General features: G+C 45.7%; 1 protein-coding gene across 1 annotated transcript in view; it reads right to left on the minus strand.

Annotated features, from left to right (window-relative positions):
- cdh23 (cadherin-related 23) overlaps positions 1 to 18431 on the minus strand; it is an 807091-nt gene that overhangs the window by 207789 nt on the left and 580871 nt on the right. Inside the window, exons 33-36 of the mRNA XM_059640347.1 lie at positions 15695 to 15844; positions 14138 to 14266; positions 10412 to 10540; positions 5738 to 5965 (exon numbers count right to left, since the gene is read on the minus strand). Coding sequence (XP_059496330.1) covers positions 5738 to 5965; positions 10412 to 10540; positions 14138 to 14266; positions 15695 to 15844 — 636 coding nt within the window. The remainder of the gene's footprint in view (positions 1 to 5737; positions 5966 to 10411; positions 10541 to 14137; positions 14267 to 15694; positions 15845 to 18431) is intronic.

Genomic DNA, 18431 nt, shown 5'->3' on the forward strand with positions numbered 1-18431 from the left:
GTTTTGAACTCCTCCACCCTGTGGAAAAGTCCTTAACTACTCACCCTATCCATGCCGCTCATGATTTGATAAGCAGGACTGAAGGAGATGGGATAATAAAATGTGAGGCTGGATGAACACAGCAGGCCAAGCAGCATCTCAGGAGCACAAAAGCTGACGTTTCGGGCCTAGACCCTTCATCAGAGAGGGGGATGGGGGGAGGGAACTGGAATAAATAGGGAGAGAGGGGGAGGCGGACCGAAGATGGAGAGCAAAGAAGATAGGTGGAGAGGGTGTAGGTGGGGAGGTAGGGAGGGGATAGGTCAGTCCAGGGAAGATGGACAGGTCAAGGAGGTGGGATGAGGTTAGTAGGTAGCTGGGGGTGCGGCTGGGGGTGGGAGGAAGGGATGGGTGAGAGGAAGAACCGGTTAGGGAGGCAGAGACAGGTTGGACTGGTTTTGGGATGCAGTGGGTGGGGGGGAAGAGCTGGGCTGGTTGTGTGGTGCAGTGGGGGGAGGGGATGAACTGGGCTGGTTTAGGGATGCAGTGGGGGAAGGGGAGATTTTGAAACTGGTGAAGTCCACATTGATGCCATATGGCTGCAGGGTTCCCAGGCGGAATATGAGTTGCTGTTCCTGCAACCTTCGGGTGGCATCATTGTGGCAGTGCAGGAGGCCCATGATGGACATGTCATCAAGAGAATGGGAGGGGGAGTGGAAATGGTTTGCGACTGGGAGGTGCAGTTGTTTGTTGCGAACTGAGCGGAGGTGTTCTGCAAAGCGGTCCCCAAGCCTCCGCTTGGTTTCCCCAATGTAGAGAAAGCCGCACCGGGTACAGTGGATGCAGTATACCACATTGGCAGATGTGCAGGTGAACCTCTGCTTAATGTGGAATGTCATCTTGGGGCCTGGGATGGGGGTGAGGGAGGAGGTGTGGGGACAAGTGTAGCATTTCCTGCGGTTGCAGGGGAAGGTGCCGGGTGTGGTGGGGTTGGAGGGCAGTGTGGAGCGAACAAGGGAGTCACGGAGAGAGTGGTCTCTCCGGAAAGCAGACAGGGGTGGGGATGGAAAAATGTCTTGGGTGGTGGGGTCGGATTGTAAATGGCGGAAGTGTCGGAGGATAATGCGTTGTATCCGGAGGTTGGTAGGGTGGTGTGTGAGAACGAGGGGGATCCTCTTTGGGCGGTTGTGGCGGGGGCGGGGTGTGAGGGATGTGTCGCGGGAAATGCGGGAGACGCGGTCAAGGGCGTTCTCAATCACCGTGGGGGGGAAGTTGCGGTCCTTAAAGAACTTGGACATCTGGGATGTGCGGGAGTGGAATGTCTTATCGTGGGAGCAGATGCGGCGGAGGCGGAGGAATTGGGAATAGGGGATGGAGTTTTTGCAGGAGGGTGGGTGGGAGGAGGTGTATTCTAGGTAGCTGTGGGAGTCGGTGGGCTTGAAATGGACATCAGTTACAAGCTGGTTGCCTGAGATGGAGACTGAGAGGTCCAGGAAGGTGAGGGATGTGCTGGAGATGGCCCAGGTGAACTGAAGGTTGGGGTGGAAGGTGTTGGTGAAGTGGATGAACTGTTCGAGCTCCTCTGGGGAGCAAGAGGCGGCGCCGATACAGTCATCAATGTACCGGAGGAAGAGGTGGGGTTTGGGGCCTGTGTAGGTGCGGAAGATGGACTGTTCCACCTAAGTTACGTGGAACAGTCCATCTTCCGCACCTACACAGGCCCCAAACCCCACCTCTTCCTCCGGTACATTGATGACTGTATCGGCGCCGCCTCTTGCTCCCCAGAGGAGCTCGAACAGTTCATCCACTTCACCAACACCTTCCACCCCAACCTTCAGTTCACCTGGGCCATCTCCAGCACATCCCTCACCTTCCTGGACCTCTCAGTCTCCATCTCAGGCAACCAGCTTGTAACTGATGTCCATTTCAAGCCCACCGACTCCCACAGCTACCTAGAATACACCTCCTCCCACCCACCCTCCTGCAAAAACTCCATCCCCTATTCCCAATTCCTCCGCCTCCGCCGCATCTGCTCCCACGATAAGACATTCCACTCCCGCACATCCCAGATGTCCAAGTTCTTTAAGGACCGCAACTTCCCCCCCACGGTGATTGAGAACGCCCTTGACCGCGTCTCCCGCATTTCCCGCGACACATCCCTCACACCCCGCCCCCGCCACAACCGCCCCAAGAGGATCCCCCTCGTTCTCACACACCACCCTACCAACCTCCGGATACAACGCATTATCCTCCGACACTTCCGCCATTTACAATCCGACCCCACCACCCAAGACATTTTTCCATCCCCACCCCTGTCTGCTTTCCGGAGAGACCACTCTCTCCGTGACTCCCTTGTTCGCTCCACACTGCCCTCCAACCCCACCACACCCGGCACCTTCCCCTGCAACCGCAGGAAATGCTACACTTGTCCCCACACCTCCTCCCTCACCCCCATCCCAGGCCCCAAGATGACATTCCACATTAAGCAGAGGTTCACCTGCACATCTGCCAATGTGGTATACTGCATCCACTGTACCCGGTGCGGCTTTCTCTACATTGGGGAAACCAAGCGGAGGCTTGGGGACCGCTTTGCAGAACACCTCCGCTCAGTTCGCAACAAACAACTGCACCTCCCAGTCGCAAACCATTTCCACTCCCCCTCCCATTCTCTTGATGACATGTCCATCATGGGCCTCCTGCACTGCCACAATGATGCCACCCGAAGGTTGCAGGAACAGCAACTCATATTCCGCCTGGGAACCCTGCAGCCATATGGCATCAATGTGGACTTCACCAGTTTCAAAATCTCCCCTTCCCCCACTGCATCCCTCAACCAGCCCAGTTCATCCCCTCCCCCCACTGCACCACACAACCAGCCCAGCTCTTCCCCCCCACCCACTGCATCCCAAAACCAGTCCAACCTGTCTCTGCCTCCCTAACCGGTTCTTCCTCTCACCCATCCCTTCCTCCCACCCCCAGCCGCACCCCCAGCTACCTACTAACCTCATCCCACCTCCTTGACCTGTCCGTCTTCCCTGGACTGACCTATCCCCTCCCTACCTCCCCACCTACACCCTCTCCACCTATCTTCTTTGCTCTCCATCTTCGGTCCGCCTCCCCCTCTCTCCCTATTTATTCCAGTTCCCTCCCCCCATCCCCCTCTCTGATGAAGGGTCTAGGCCCGAAACGTCAGCTTTTGTGCTCCTGAGATGCTGCTTGGCCTGCTGTGTTCATCCAGCCTCACATTTTATTATCTTGGAATCTCCAGCATCTACAGTTCCCATTATCTCTGAAGGAGATGGGGTTTGCTCTCCATAGGAGCACAGGAAGTGAAGAGATGACATCCGAAAAGTGTTCAAAATCATGAAGGGCTTTGAGGAAAAATTAGAAGAGTCTTGAATGAGAGGACACAGATTAAAGGGGTGGGCAAAAGAATTAGAAGTGCATAAAGAAATTTGTGCCTCTGAAGTGCACAAAGAAACCTATATCAGGGTTCTACTTATTGACTACAGCTCCGCTTCGACACTATAATCCTGACCAAACCAATCTCCAAGCTCTGAGACCTAAGTCTCTGCTCCGCCCTCTGCAACTGGATCCTTGGCTTCCTGACCTACAGACTGCAATCAGTGAAGACAAACAACAGCTCCTCCTCCACGATGATCCTTAACACTGGTGCCCCATATTCAGCTACATATTCAGCTCTTTACTGTATTCCCTGCACACTCATGATTGTGTGGCCAAATTTTGTTTCAGCTCCATCTACAAGTTTACCGATGACACCATTGTTGTGGGCCAGATCTCAATCAATGACGAGACAGAATACAGGAAAGATATAGAGTGCTTGGTGGTGCGTTGTAAAGATAACAGTCTCTTCCTCAAAGTCAACAAAACTAAAGAGTTGATCATCGACTTCAGGAAGCACGGGGGAGGACACGTCTGTATCTGCATCAACAGAGCTGAAGTGGGGATGGTTGACAGCATCAAGTTCCTAGCAGTGATGTTCACCAACAATCTGCACTGGACCACCCACATGATGCAACAGTCAAGAAGGAACGACAACGCCTCTTCTTTCTCAGGAGGCTAAAGAAATCCGAAGTGTCCATGAGGACCCTCACCACCTTCTATAAATGCACCTCAGGAAGTATTTTGTCTGGGTGCATCACAGGATGATATGGCAACTGCTTAGCCCATCACCACAAGGAACTACAGAAAGTTGTGAACACAGCCCAGACCAACATGTCAGCCAACCTTCCATCTATGGACTCCATCTACATTACTTGATGCTTTGGAAAGGCAGCCAACATTATCAAAGATCCTTCCCACCTCGGTTATAATCTCTTCCAACCTCTTCTATCAGGCAGAAGATACAAAAGCTTAAACGCACACACCAATAGGTTCAAGAACCGCTTCTTCCCCGCTGTTGTTAGACTTCTGAATGGACCTCTCGAATTTCAACTCTCTTGTGGATCTTGCTTTCTCAGCACTTTCTTTATAGCCATAATTTTGTACTACTCACCCTGTTCAATCCCCCTACAATCTTTGTATGATATGATCTGCCTGAACTGCATGCTAAACAAACTTCTCACTGTACTTAGGTACAAGTGACTATAATAAATCAAATCACAGCAAATTATTTGAGATAACAAGGTGTAGAGTTGGATGAGCACAGCAGGCCATGTAGCATCACAGGAGCAGGAAAGCTGACGTTTTGGGTCTGGACTCTTCTTCAGAAAAACCCTACTTTTGACCCCATTGCGAAGCCATCTCCAGCACTGGCAGTTCCTGCTATCTCTGAATCGATTTTAATCCCACTGTGAAGCGCCCTCTGATCCCGCCTGGCCTGTTGTGTTCATCCAGCTCTACACCTGGTTATCTCAAATTCTCCTGCAGCAGCAGTTCCTACTACCTCTGAAACGATTTTAACCCCACAGCAAATTAATTTTTCTTTTACACATTAACAAAGTTTTGCGCTCTGCAACAGTTGTCTGGAAAGGTTCAGGACATTTTCATGGTACGATTCTTCCCCTAACAGGGTGTTTTAACCAATGTGGCAGTGATTATCTTTTGTAACATAAGAGACTGGGAGTGGCTATAATGATATTGAAGAATCCAACAGACATTGCTCCAAAAAAGAGTCACGAGACTTGAAACGTTGGCTCTGTTTCTCTCTTCACAGATGCTCCCAGACCTGCTGAGTTTCTCCAGCACTTCCTGTTTTGATTTCCAACCTCCGGTATTGCGCATTTGCAGTATTGTGATTTTATTTGAGAAGTTTATTACGGCTTACTGATATATACAAATGTTACATTCACAGTTGCCAAGGTGTCTGGACTAACATAACACTGGAGTATGCTTTCAGTAGGGTGTCATGCTTCAAGTGATTCTGAGATAAGATGGAACATGAGATCCTTATACCTTCAGGTCTCAAGCTACGATTGCAGTGATGGTATCACCAATATGTGTCTTAAAGGCAAACTGACTGTGAGACATAACTCAACAATTCAATTACAGCATTCAAAAAGAAATTGGATAAATATCTAAAAGCTAAAAGTGTTCTGTAAGCACATGAAGCAAGATGCCAGGAACAGCTGAGCCCACTTTAAGATATATCAGTGTGCTGTTTTCACCAACAGTCATTGAAAGGCTGATCCAGTTGTTCTGATTGGATAGCCTGTGAGCAAACAGCTAGCACAAGCATAAAGAACTCAGGGGCTCCTTCTGTGCTGTTATCATTCTGGACACACGGATGAACACTTACCGAGAGTGAAGGTGTCCCATCGTCTTCCACTGTCACTGTCAGCTGGTAGAAATCCTGTCTCTCCCGATCTGGAGGAGACGGCCGTGTGACAATCTCTCCCGTTAGCCTGTCGATTCTGAAAGTGAGATCTTCGTTTCCGCGAGTAATGTAGTAATAGAGCACAGCATTAAGGCCAGTGTCCGCATCTGTGGCTCTCACTCTGGTCACTGCAGTACCGCCACCTACATTCTGCAAAATATACAGAACGTGTTAATGGGAGCCCAGAAAGATGGTGCAGCAAACAAAACCCAGCAGGCAGCTGGAGCTGGAGCAGTGCATTTAGTTTGGGAACTGCACCTCAAAGAGGGTAGAACGGCCTTGAGTAATGTAGAGCCAAAAGGATGAAACGATGAGGATAAGCTTGGGGTTTTTTAATCGCCTCCTATTTAGAAGGAAGAGGGACAACTTTAATCAAGCTGTTAAAATAATGAAAGGATTTTCAGTGGTTGATTCAGACGTTATTTTCTGATTTGGGAATGCACACCTTCTTAAAATTTGAGCTTGGCTATTCTTGAAAAGATCTTCTTGAAAAGGCTGTTTGTTTGTCTGAGATCAGTTGAAACCTTTAATATGGAGACAGACCTATTTCTGTTGGTGAAGGGTGTCATGGTATTTGGATCAAAGGCAGTGAAGGACAGTTCAGACATGATGGGCTGAAGGGCCACTTTTATAAACAGAGACATAGAATTCCTACAGTGTGGAAACAGGCCCTTTGATCCAACATGTCCACACTGACCCTTGGAGCATCCCACCTAGACCTATCCCCCTGTAACCCACCTAATTTACACATCCCTGAAAATTACGGGCAATATAGCACGGCCAATCCACCTAGCCTGCACATCTTTGGACTGTGGGAGGAAACTGGAACACTTGGAGGAAATTGACACAGACACAGGGATAATGTGCAAACTCCACACAGACAGTTGCCTGAGGGTGGAATTGAACCCGGGTCCATGGTGCTGTGAGACAGCAGTGCTAACCGCTGAACCACCGTACTGCCCCCTTCTATATTGTATGATTCTCAGAAGTAGAGTTGAGGTATCGATCATCTCTGCTATAACTAATCTGACTATAACTCTTCTGATCCTGTGCTCCACTTCCAGCAACACAGTGGGGTATTGCTAATGTCTCTGGACTAGTATTCCAGAGGACTAGGCTAATGCCCTATGGAAATGAGTACAAATCCCACCATGGCCACTGGTGGAATTTAAATTCTATTAATAAAGCTACCTCCTTTCACTAAGGGAATGGATTTCGAGGGCTCATAGTGTAGGTGGGTGTGTGGGAAAGATGCCTGGTGTGTCTTCAGTCCCTCTGAATGAAGGGAATGATGGATGAGGAGTGTGGAAACTAATTCCATTATATTTACATAGAGTGTAGAGGGAGGAGACTGGATAGGATGAAGCTTTTTTTGTTGACCTCAGAGATCTCTTATGTAGACAAAGACAAGAATCAGATATGGGTGGGCTCGTGCACGTGCGTGTGTGCCCGTTTCTGCCCGTGTGTGCGTGAATGCCCTTGTGTGTAGGATTGGAGGAGGCTTCCTGACTCTTGCACCATTGGAAATGTTTGGCTAATCAATCTGCCATCCCCAAAAGTTCTGCTTTTGATCACTTTGTGAAATGCCCTGCCAGTGAGAAACATGGTGGTGCCCAACTGAGCACATTGATTATGAGCAGGCGGGTTGGAATGACTGGCAAAGGGGTACTGAGAGTGCACTTCACATGTGTACAAAGAGTGTTTGGGCATGTCAGAAGACATTCCCAGAGGATTTACACATTGCAAATCAACCTGTTTTGTTGCGTTATGTTTGGATGGGGCTTGAACCCAGAGTTTCTGGGTCAGCGATAGAGATGCCATCCAATGTGCCATAAGCCCTCTTATTTTTACTCGGAATATATTTATTCACAGAATGAAACATTACAGATATATTATATATAAAACACAACTCTGATATTCACAAGGCCCCTGAACAATCAGATGTGGATTCTGTTAACTAAAGCCTGTTGGATTTGAAGCCAACGTCAACAGCAAAGATTTGAGCAAGGTTGTAAAATTTCAACCTTCAAGTGAAGAATTATCTCCTTGCCTCACTACCTAAAACATGAAGTGGATGAAAAGACAGGAAAAAATTCCAGTCCTTGGTATATCCCTTTCATCCTTTGATTTAAATGAGAATGTGAGTCACAATGTTAGCTTTTCTGATTTGTATTCTAATTATGGTGGTTCCACAGTAGACTACATCACAATTCAATGTGGATACTTAACAACCTTGAAATAAAGGACAAAGTTTAATATTTGTTCATCAAAAATAATCAATTGGAAAAAAATGGTCCTTTTTGAGAATGCATAATTTTAAACTGCAAACGGGTTTGTAATGTAGGCAAAAGGCAATCAGCTGTGAATCTCTAATCTGGAGCAGAGGGGTGTGAAATTCTCTCATCAGGTGTGAAATTGGAGAAAGCAGATGCTGTTTGTGTTCAAGGCATTTCATGTTAAAATTAAAAACCAGCCAATTTCCTGCAGAGAAATAACCTGACAGGCAGAGAGCTGAAGTTTGAGGACCAAAACCTTTCTCAGTCTCTTGATGTTCGGCTGCTGTGTTTTGGAAGTGTCACTGGTTCACTCACTGCCGCGAGACTGAGATATCCATCCCGATGCCTTTGGTTTCAACTGTTTCCCAGAACCTGTCTGATACTTGTCTCCTCCAATAGCAAGTACTAGCCAGACTCCAGTCAGATATATTCACAGCATACGCACAGATACACAGGTGAAGGATAATGAAATGTGAGGCTGGATGAACACAGCAGGCCAAGCAGCATCTCAGAGCACAAAAGCTGACGTTTCGGGCCTAGACCCTTCATCAGAGGTGCTCCTGAGATGCTGCTGGCCCTGCTGTGTTCATCCAGCCTCACATTTCATTATCTTGGATTCTCCAGCATCTGCAGTTCCCATTATCACTTACACAGGTGAAGTACACTGTTTAGTTAAGGAACCAGAGCATATAAAAAGTGACACTGCTAGGACACTGGTGGGAGGCAGACATATGAAATACTGAATACTGTAAATAAACCAACTGTCATAGGATTTGCATCCAATGATCCAATAAAAAAAGCATTGGTGATAGTCCAAATCTTTTTTTTGGTTCAACTGAGATTATAAATCTTTGGTGGTTCACAGCCTCTTGTCCCCTTGCTGTGCATGCTGAAGAGAAGCAGCGGCCCTTCAGTCACCATCACTGAAAACAGATCACCCTGGCCACTCATGTTGAACTTTCTTGTGTGTTACTTTGATGCTCTATTTGCCTGTGAGCAACAGTGAGCCCTTGAGTCTCAAATGCATGTCAATATAGTCTTGAATGCATGAGAAATGGCTTTGGTTTATTCGGATAGAGTCAAACTCCAAAGGATGAAGGGTCTCGGCCCGAAACGTCAGCTTTTGTGCTCCTGAGATGCAGTTGGGTCTGCTGTGTTCATCCAGGCTCACATTTTATTATCCAAAGTTTGTTTGTTTCCTTAATAAGGTACTTTATAGAACTGAACTGCATTTGTGCCTATGTATATTTGCAAAGTTTTTTATGAATAAGTTATATTTTTGAAGAAAAAACAGTGAGCCCTTGTTATAAGAAGTATTTAATTAGTTATGAAGCATCTTTTTTTCATTCATTCACATTAAATTAGCATAGTATTGTCCATCCCTAATTGCCTAGAGGCCAGCTAAGAGTCAACCACATTGCTGTGGGTCTACAGTCGCGTGTAGGTCAGACCAGGAAAGGATGGAAGATTTCCCTCCCTAAAGGACATTAGTGAGCCAGGTGGGTCTTTGCCCAATACTCAGCAATGGTTACATGATCATCATTAGATTCTTAATTTGAGATTTCTATTGAATTCAAATGCCTCCATCTGCCAATGCAGGATGTGAACCTGGGTCTTCAGAATGATACCTGGGCTTCTGGACTAAAAGTCTCATAGTAACATCATGGGGCTATTGAGTCCCCTTACGGCTAACCTGAGGATTCAATAAGGTGCTAATAAATTTGAGATTTTAATCTTTCTTTCTTTGGTGTTTCAGACAGGGGTTATTGAAGCATCTTCAGCTCTAAAAATCTGATTGTTGCATTCCTGAGTCATCCTTTATTGAATGCTGTCATGCCACTGTTAGCTTAGACCTCAAATGGAATGCCCACATTTCTTCCATCACTGAGCCTATCTCCTAATGATAATTTGCCTTTCACCATTTCCCTTTCTCTCCTTCAGCCTTTCACCATCTTCTCCCATCATAATGTGTTTCCTCCTATGGGATCACCTCAAGTTTATTTTTAAGGCATCTGCTTTAATAACACATTGCAAGACAATATTGATAAATCAACACGGTTAACAGAAATCAGATATGTTCTGATACAATAATTGGCATTAATCTGTTTAAAATATCCCACAAGCGCTGGATTGACTCATCAGACAGGATCTTAGTTTCACTAGGTTACAATGACCATCAGAGATGTTGTCAAAGCAATTTAAACTCATCAATTCAGATGTATGTACAGAAATACTTAGCAGATCTTTGACTTTCATAATTGCTTCAATTTATTCCATTAACAGGTGATCTTTACAGAGAATCTCATGCAGTGGACTTTACCTCATAAATGCTGATGTTGTATCTGCCAGCGTTTGCGATAACTGGGGCATTGTCATTGACATCAATGGCTGTGATGGTTAGGATGTGATTTGTTCTCCGAGGACGTAATCCATTGTCCAGGGCCTGAATCTAAAAGAAAAGGAAAAGTCACATCCTCTAGGGCTGTAGATGTTGGTCACTGCTGCTTGGACCCTGATGGGCTGAATGCACTGGGAGCCAAGACCCACTATTTTTTGAGCCATCACAAAAATGTATAAATGGCCAACTGAATCACTGTGGTGGTTAAATTGGCTGACTTTGACTGCCATCTAGGACAAAAGAAACTCACATCAGGTTTCAATAATAAACAAAAAAACCCCAAAACTTATTTATGATAAGCCAATATATGCTTTAACAAGGAGCATAATAGATTATTAATGCCTACAATGCAAACTTAAACTATTCCCACTTTAAATCCTAATCCACACGTTCAATCACAAATAGAGCATTAAAGACTGATGGTTCTACAGAAACACCATGTGAGGAACACAGACAAAAAGGAAGACATTTATCAGGAGTCCAAACCTCAAGAGTAGAATGGGGTGACTTTCCTCACAGGGCCTTCCATGCTTTTGTTTGGCACTGATATCCTGTTGTGTTTGTCTGCAGAAGACTCTCAATTCTATTTTTCACAGAATCCCTACAGTGTGGAAACAGACCCTTTGCCCAACAAGTCCACACCCACCCTCAGAGCATCCCACCCAGACCCATCCCCCGAAAACCCAACTAATCTACACATCCCTGGGCACTACGGGCAATTTAGCATGGCCGATCCACCTGCCCTGTGCATCTTTGGACTGTGGGAGGAAACTGGAGCACCTGGAGGAAACCCACCCAGACACAGGGAGAATGTGCAAAATCCACACAGACAGTCGCCGGAGGGTGGAATCGAGCCTGGGTCCCTGGTGCTGTGAGGCTGCTGTGCTAACCACTGAGCCACCTGCAGCTGGTCAGTTGGGCCTAGGTATTTGCTTAAGACATTCTATTTGTTAGAGTCTTTGAATACTGCTTTTCTTCTACTCACAAAGGATGGGAGACCTGACTTGAGGAAGGGTCGCCGGACCCGAAATGTTAACTCTGTTTCTTCCTTCACAGATGCTGCCTGAGCTTTTCCAGCAACTTTGTTTTTGCTGTTGTTGATGTTGTTAGTTATCTGACTTCATCTGCAGGCTTTCCAGGGCTCTGAGTGAAACTGCTTGCTCTTAGGTCAACGACACACAGTAACTTATCACCGAAGGCAGTGCTTCCACCGTGACCAATAAGTGAACACACAGTTCTATGCTAAATAAAAACTGAAAGAACTGCGGATGCTGTAAATCAGGAACAGAAACAAAGTTGCTGGAAAAGCTCAGCAGGTCTGGCAGCATCTGTGAAGAACAAAATCAGCCTTAACTTTTTGGATACGGTGACCCTTCCTCAAAAGTGTTAACTCTGAAATGTTAACTCTGATTTTTTTTTCTTCACAGATGCTGTCTGACCTGCTGAGCTTTTCCAGCAACTTCTGTTTTTGTACCGTACAGTCCCAACTTTACCTTTTGGAGTTGTTAAAAATAAAACAACTGGTTCATGCTCTGTGACACAGCAGTGTTCAAATGTACATTTCTCCCAGTTTACATATGCAAAGGAGTACGTGTAGTCATGCTCATTTAGGAAAATACCATTCTTAAGTAATCTCCTTGCCAAAAGTACAATATTCTTTAGGACTCCTCCTCATTGATCACAATAACTTCCATGGAAACTAGCAGATTTATCTGGGTTACTTCGAATTTCCAAACAAGTTACACTGACTGTTCAGGGAGAAAGTTTAATGGATCAAGGGTTTGTCATGTGAGGACTCTGGATCTGTACTTGATAGAGTTAAGAGAGGATGGTGGGGGGTGGGGGGGGGAGGATTTCATTGAAACTTACAGAATACTGAGACGGCTGGACAGAGGAGACACAGAGAAGATGGTTGCAATAGTAGCAGAGACGAAAACCCAAGGGAACAGCCTCAGAGTGAAGGGACAACCTCTTAGAACTGAGGTGAAGAGGAATTTCTTCAGCCAGAGGGTGGTGAATCAGTGGAACGCATTACCACGGAGGGCTGTGGAGGCCGAGTCATTGAGTGTATTTAAGATTGAGATAGATATGTTCTTGATTGGTAGGAGGAGCAGGAGAATGGGACTGAGTAAAAAAGTCAGGCATAACTGAATGGTGGAGCAGGCTTGATGGGCCAAATGGCCGAATTCTGCTCTCATTTCTCTGATGTTTTATTCTAAATCCATGGCTTAAAAATCTTGAAACAAAAACAAAAAACTGAGGAGTCTTGAGGAAGGGCCAGTATTCCTGAAACATTAACTCTGATTTCTCTCCACAGACGCTGCCAGACCTGATGAGCGTTTCCAGCAATTTCTGCTTTTGTTTCCGATTTCCAGCATCCGCGGTTCTTTGTGGTTTTTATTTTGCTTAAAAATCACGACTACTTTTAACATCAGAGCATGTCAGAAAATGTGACAGAACTTGTGCATAGTCTTCTTGGGGTTTTCTCATTGCAGCTTTCTGTGCCACGTTCAGGATCAGGGACCATGACTGACTGCCCCTTCCCATGATGCTGGTTATGGGTTTTCTACTGCTTCTCAGGCCAGTCGTGGCAGTGCAGATCGGTGTCAATGCTGGGGTCATTCTGACGCCCAAGGGCCAGCTATTTGCTGAATCCATCAGGGGAAGTTATTGATGAGAATGTTTTCAGATGAGCTCTGCCTGACACTGTATGAGCGCAGGGTTAGCGATATTGTTGACAAGGAGAGTAAACAGAGGCAGCTTTCCAGAATCCAAAATAGGGGTCACTAAATGCTGGAAATGCTTTCCATTCTAGCACTTAAGCACGTTGCTAAAATAACACTGCTATCTATAGGAGCAGAAGAAGACCATTCAGTCCATCAAGTCTGTTTCTCCATTCAATGAGCCCATGGCTGATCTGATCATACTCAGCTCCATTTTCCTGCCTTTTCCTCGTATCCCTTGATTTCCTTACTGATTAAAAGCATAATACAAGGAACAGCAGGAGGCAATTCAGCCCCTCAAATCTGTTCCACCAAATCATACGATAATGGCTGATCTCACCTCAGCCTTAACTGCACTTTCCTGCCCACTCTCCAAACCCCTTACTTTCCTTACTAACTAAACTTCTATCTTGGCCTTAACGACCCAGCCCCAACAGCCCTCTGTGGTAAAGAATTTCACAGACTCACTACCCTCTGAGGAATGAAATGCTTCCCCCATTTCTGTCTTAAATGGGTGACTCCTTACTTTGAGCTTATGCTCTCTGGTCCTAGGGTCCCTTACAAGGGAAAACAGCCTCTCCAATGTGATCCTGTCATGCCCCCAAGAATGTTCTAGGATTTCCCAGTTCTGGACTCATATCGTTAACTCTGTTTCTCTCTCCACTGACGCTGTCAGGCCTGTTGAGTTTCGCCAGCACTTCCTGTGTTTACTCCTAACTATTTTGAGTGTTTAATGTCTTATGAAGGATGTGCATAAGAAAAAGACAGCTCTTGTTGCTTTTGAGTTGTGCCATCGTCACTGAATTACCAAGCATCAGTGAGTAACCTCGGTAAGTTAGCAAGGACCAACAATGTGAACTATCTTCATGAATTTACCACCTTCTCTTTCGATAAATGGTTGCACGGTGAAAGCCAATGAACTTACAGTCAAAGTGTATCGATCAATCTGTTCTCTATCCAAATGCCGAGCAAGGTAGATCTCTCCACGGCTACTGTTAGCTGTGCTAATCTTGAATGTTTTGTTCATATTTCCAGACAGAATGGTGAAGTTAACCTGCAGTGTGTAAAAAATACAACATTATTTTTGCGTGATATTGGTGGAAATGGATAATTGTCATCTAGGTTAAAAAGAAAACTGAGAGGATGATATTTGGGCTCAAACTCTTTGCAATATGCGGTGACTTCAGCCATTTCTGAATAGCATTTCGAGGCAATCAAATCAGTTGAAGGCTGGTATCTGTGGTGCTGGGGATCTTTGGAGGAGGCTGAGCAGGATCATCCACTTGGCACAGCCAGCTAAAGACTGCTGTAAATGTTTCAGCACTACCTTTTGCACTGATGTGCTGGGGTTCCCCATCATGAGGGTGGGGCTATATGTGAAGCGTTCTTTTACAATGAATTGTTTAATTTTCTACACCATTCATGACTGGGTTTCCTGATTGTTTTTTCACTTGTTCTCTTTCCTCTTGATTCATCACATGGACATGGGCAATACAAACTGTTTGGCTTAGCTGCGCTGAAATCAACTGTCTTTTTTTTAACCGTGCATGTGGATATTTTCGAAATGACCTGTTCAGAGATGTTATTACACATCCCTGGAGCAAGTATATTACTAATTGATCACCTAATTGCCGAAGGGTAATCTTGAGTCTGGAGCACGGTTGTAACTCTCCACTGCAAAGCTGAGCACTATCCAAAGCCTCTCCTTCATAGAGATATAGAGTTGTACAGCACGGAAACAGACCCTTCAGTCCAACTCGTCCATGCTGCCCGGACATCCTAAACTGATCTAGTCCCATTGGCTAGCATTTGGTCCATATCCTAACTCTATTCCTATTCACACACCCTTTCAGATGCCTTTTAAATGTTGTAACTTTATCAGAATCCAGCACTTCCTCTGGCAGCTCATTCCATATACGAATCACCCTCTGCATAAAAATGTTGCCCCTCAGGTCCCTTTTAAATCTTTCCCCTCTCATCTTAAACCTATGCCCACTAGTTTTGGACTCTCCTACCCTGTGGAAAAGACCTTAGCTATTCACCCTATCCATGCCCCTCATGGTTTTATAAACCTCTATAAGGTCATCCCTCAGCCTCCAACACTCCAGGGAAAATTGCCCCAGCCCATTCAGCCTCTCCCTAGGGCTCAAGCTCTCCAATCCCAGCAACATCCTGGTAAATATTTTCTGAACTCTTTCAAGTTTCACAACAACCTTCCCATAGCAAGGAGAGCAGAACTGCACACAGTATTTCAAAACTGGCCGAACCAATGTCCTGTACAGCAACAACATGACCTCCCAACTCCTGTACTCAACACACTGACCAATAAAGGCAAGCGCATCAAATGTAGAACATGGAGAGGCTATTTATTGTCAGCACTTGGAAGATTCTTGAGGTTAGCGGCTGTTTGCTGATATGACAGGTTCCAGATGCAAACCAGGTGGGAAAATCCCGTTTTGTGACAGAATGAAGTGTTGCTTACCATTCCATTCTTCCCCGCATCCAGATCATGAGCAAAGACAACAGCCACACGCCTCCCAACAGCAGCATCCTCTGGAATGTCCACAGAGGAATCGGAAGTGGCATCAAACACTGGGCTGTTGTCGTTTTCATCTTCAATAGTAATAATCACCTGTTGGATTATAAGTGAGATAGCAAATGAACTCAAAGGCCATTAGGGAAAATGGTCACTTAATTCATTCAACCTGCTTCACTGAAAGCACGTGGCTGTTTCTCTATTCCTGTTTATTCCCGACTTTGACAGGAATCTAGGGATTTATTTTCCTCACGCGTGAAAAGTATTGCGAATATCTTCACAAATCTTGGTTCCCCTTTTTAACCAGACTTCCATACAGCACATTTTAAAGGGGGAATGTTACTTGTAATCAATCATCTTCACACCACCTCGTTTTTAATTCATTCGGAGTTACATGTATCGTTTGTAGGGCCAGCTTTTACCGCACATCCCCAAGTGGCCTTGAGAAGGTGGTGGTGAACTGAACTCTTGAACTGCAGTCGATGTAATGTAGGTTTTCCTCCGACACTGTAAAAAACAATGTTGACCCGATGACAATAAAGGAACAGCAACTTATTTCCAAGTCAGAATGACATATGACTTGGAGGGGGAGCCTGCAGGGGGTGATTTTCCCATGCTGCCCTTGTCCCTCTAGTGGCAGAGGTTGTGGGTTTGGAAGATTTGTCCTTCGAAACCTTGGTGAGTTATTATAGTGCATCTTGTAGATGGTACACATTACTGATGAGGTGGTAATTGTCTGCAACAAATCAGAAGTTGCTGGAAAAGCTCAGCAGGTCTGGCAGCATCTGTGAATAAAACAATCAGAGTTAACGTTTCAGGTCTGGTGACCCTTCCTAAGACCTTTCCAAGTGACTTCTGTTTTTGTTCCCGATTTACATTTGGTAGGTGCCGTGCCAGTGTTGTCACTGTGTGAGAATGGCTTGGCTCGGCGATCGGCTAGTTTTGAAGGGTGAGTACTCAGTTCCATTGCTGGAATATTGTAGGGAGATATAACTCTTGCAGTATCAAGTACCTACTGCCATTTCTGAATATCATATGAAGTAGTCAAAATGGGTTGGTAGACTGGCATCTGTGGCACTAGGGTCCTCAGGAGGAGGCCAAGGTGGATCATCCACTTGGTGCTTCCGGCTGAAGATTATTGCAAATGCTTGACTTTTGCACTGAGGCGTTGGGCTCGCCGATCATTGAGAACAGGGAGATATGTGGATCTTTCTGTTACAACATATCAGTTAATTGTCCACAACCATTCATGGCAGGATGTGACAGGGTTGACACCTCATTGTTAAGTATGTCCGCTGCTGCTCCTGGCATATCCTCCTGGACTCTCCATTGAAGTAGGGTTGATCCACTAGCATGATGGCAATGCTACACTGGGGGATATGCTGGACCATGAGGTTATAGATTGTGTTGGGAGTATGATTCAGCTGCTAATAATGGCCGACAGCACCTTGTGGATGCCCAGTCTTGAGTTTCCAGAAACAAAGGGTAATGGTCGATGGATGCTTTTGCGAATAGCATTAATTTTCAATAGTATTCTACAGGGCTCAGTGTTGTGTGTCATGCTGTTTGTGGTATACATTAATGACTTAGACTTGAATATGGGAGGCGGATTGAGAAATTTCCAGACGGCCAAAAATTTAACCATGCAGTTAATAGTGAAGAGGGTGGCAATTGACTGCAAGTTGATAGCAGTTGTTTAGTTCAGGAGGTGAAAGTGGCAAATAGAATTTAATCCAGAGAAGTGCAAAGTTATGCATTTGGGGAGGACACACACAGCAAGGGAATACACAATAAACAAGGGGTATTCATAGGGATGGAAGACGTGAGAGAACTTGGAGCTCATGTCCATAGCTCCACAAAGGTGGTGGGACAGGCAAAGAAGGTAGTAAAGAAGGTCTACAGGATGGTTCCCTTCATTGTAAAAATGCTGCACCTCATCCAAAAGCAGGAACATAATGCTGAATCTATATAGGGCACACACAGACAGATCAAACACATATACATGACACACACACAGTCTCTCTCTCTCTCTCTCTCTCTCTCTCACACACACACACACACACACACACACACAAACACACACACACACACACACACACACACACACACACACACACACACACACACAAACTCTTAGTCGGTGCGGAAAGGATGTTTTCTCTCATGGGAGAATCTAGACCAGGACTCACTATTTAAAAATCAAGGATTATTTAAAACAAAGATGAGGCTAAAACATTTCTCTCAGAGGGCTGAGTGTTTTTGGAACTCTCTTCCTGAAATGGTGGTGGAAGCAGAGTCCTTGAATATTTTAAAGGTCAGGTGGGTAAATTCCTGTTCAGTGAGGGGGTGAAAGACTGTCTGGGTAGGTGGGAAATTAGGCATGACCTTATTGAATGGCAGCACAGGCTCAATGGGCCACATGGCCTACTCCTACTCCAGCTCCTATTTTCATATGTTGGTATATACAGGAAAGGACATAAAGTCTTGAGGGAACATACCGAGGATATTTATAGGAATGTTACCAGGGCTTGAAAACTGCATAGTTAAGGAAAGGTTAGATAGTTCACAGAACCCCCACAATTGGGAGCAGGTCATTCAGCCCATCAAATCCACACTGACCCTCTCAAGAGCAACCTACCTAAACCCAACCCCCTAGCCTGTAAGCTTGCGTTTCTCATGGCTA

This window comes from Stegostoma tigrinum, chromosome 37 (assembly GCF_030684315.1).
Source record: "Stegostoma tigrinum isolate sSteTig4 chromosome 37, sSteTig4.hap1, whole genome shotgun sequence".
NCBI lineage: Eukaryota > Metazoa > Chordata > Chondrichthyes > Orectolobiformes > Stegostomatidae > Stegostoma > Stegostoma tigrinum.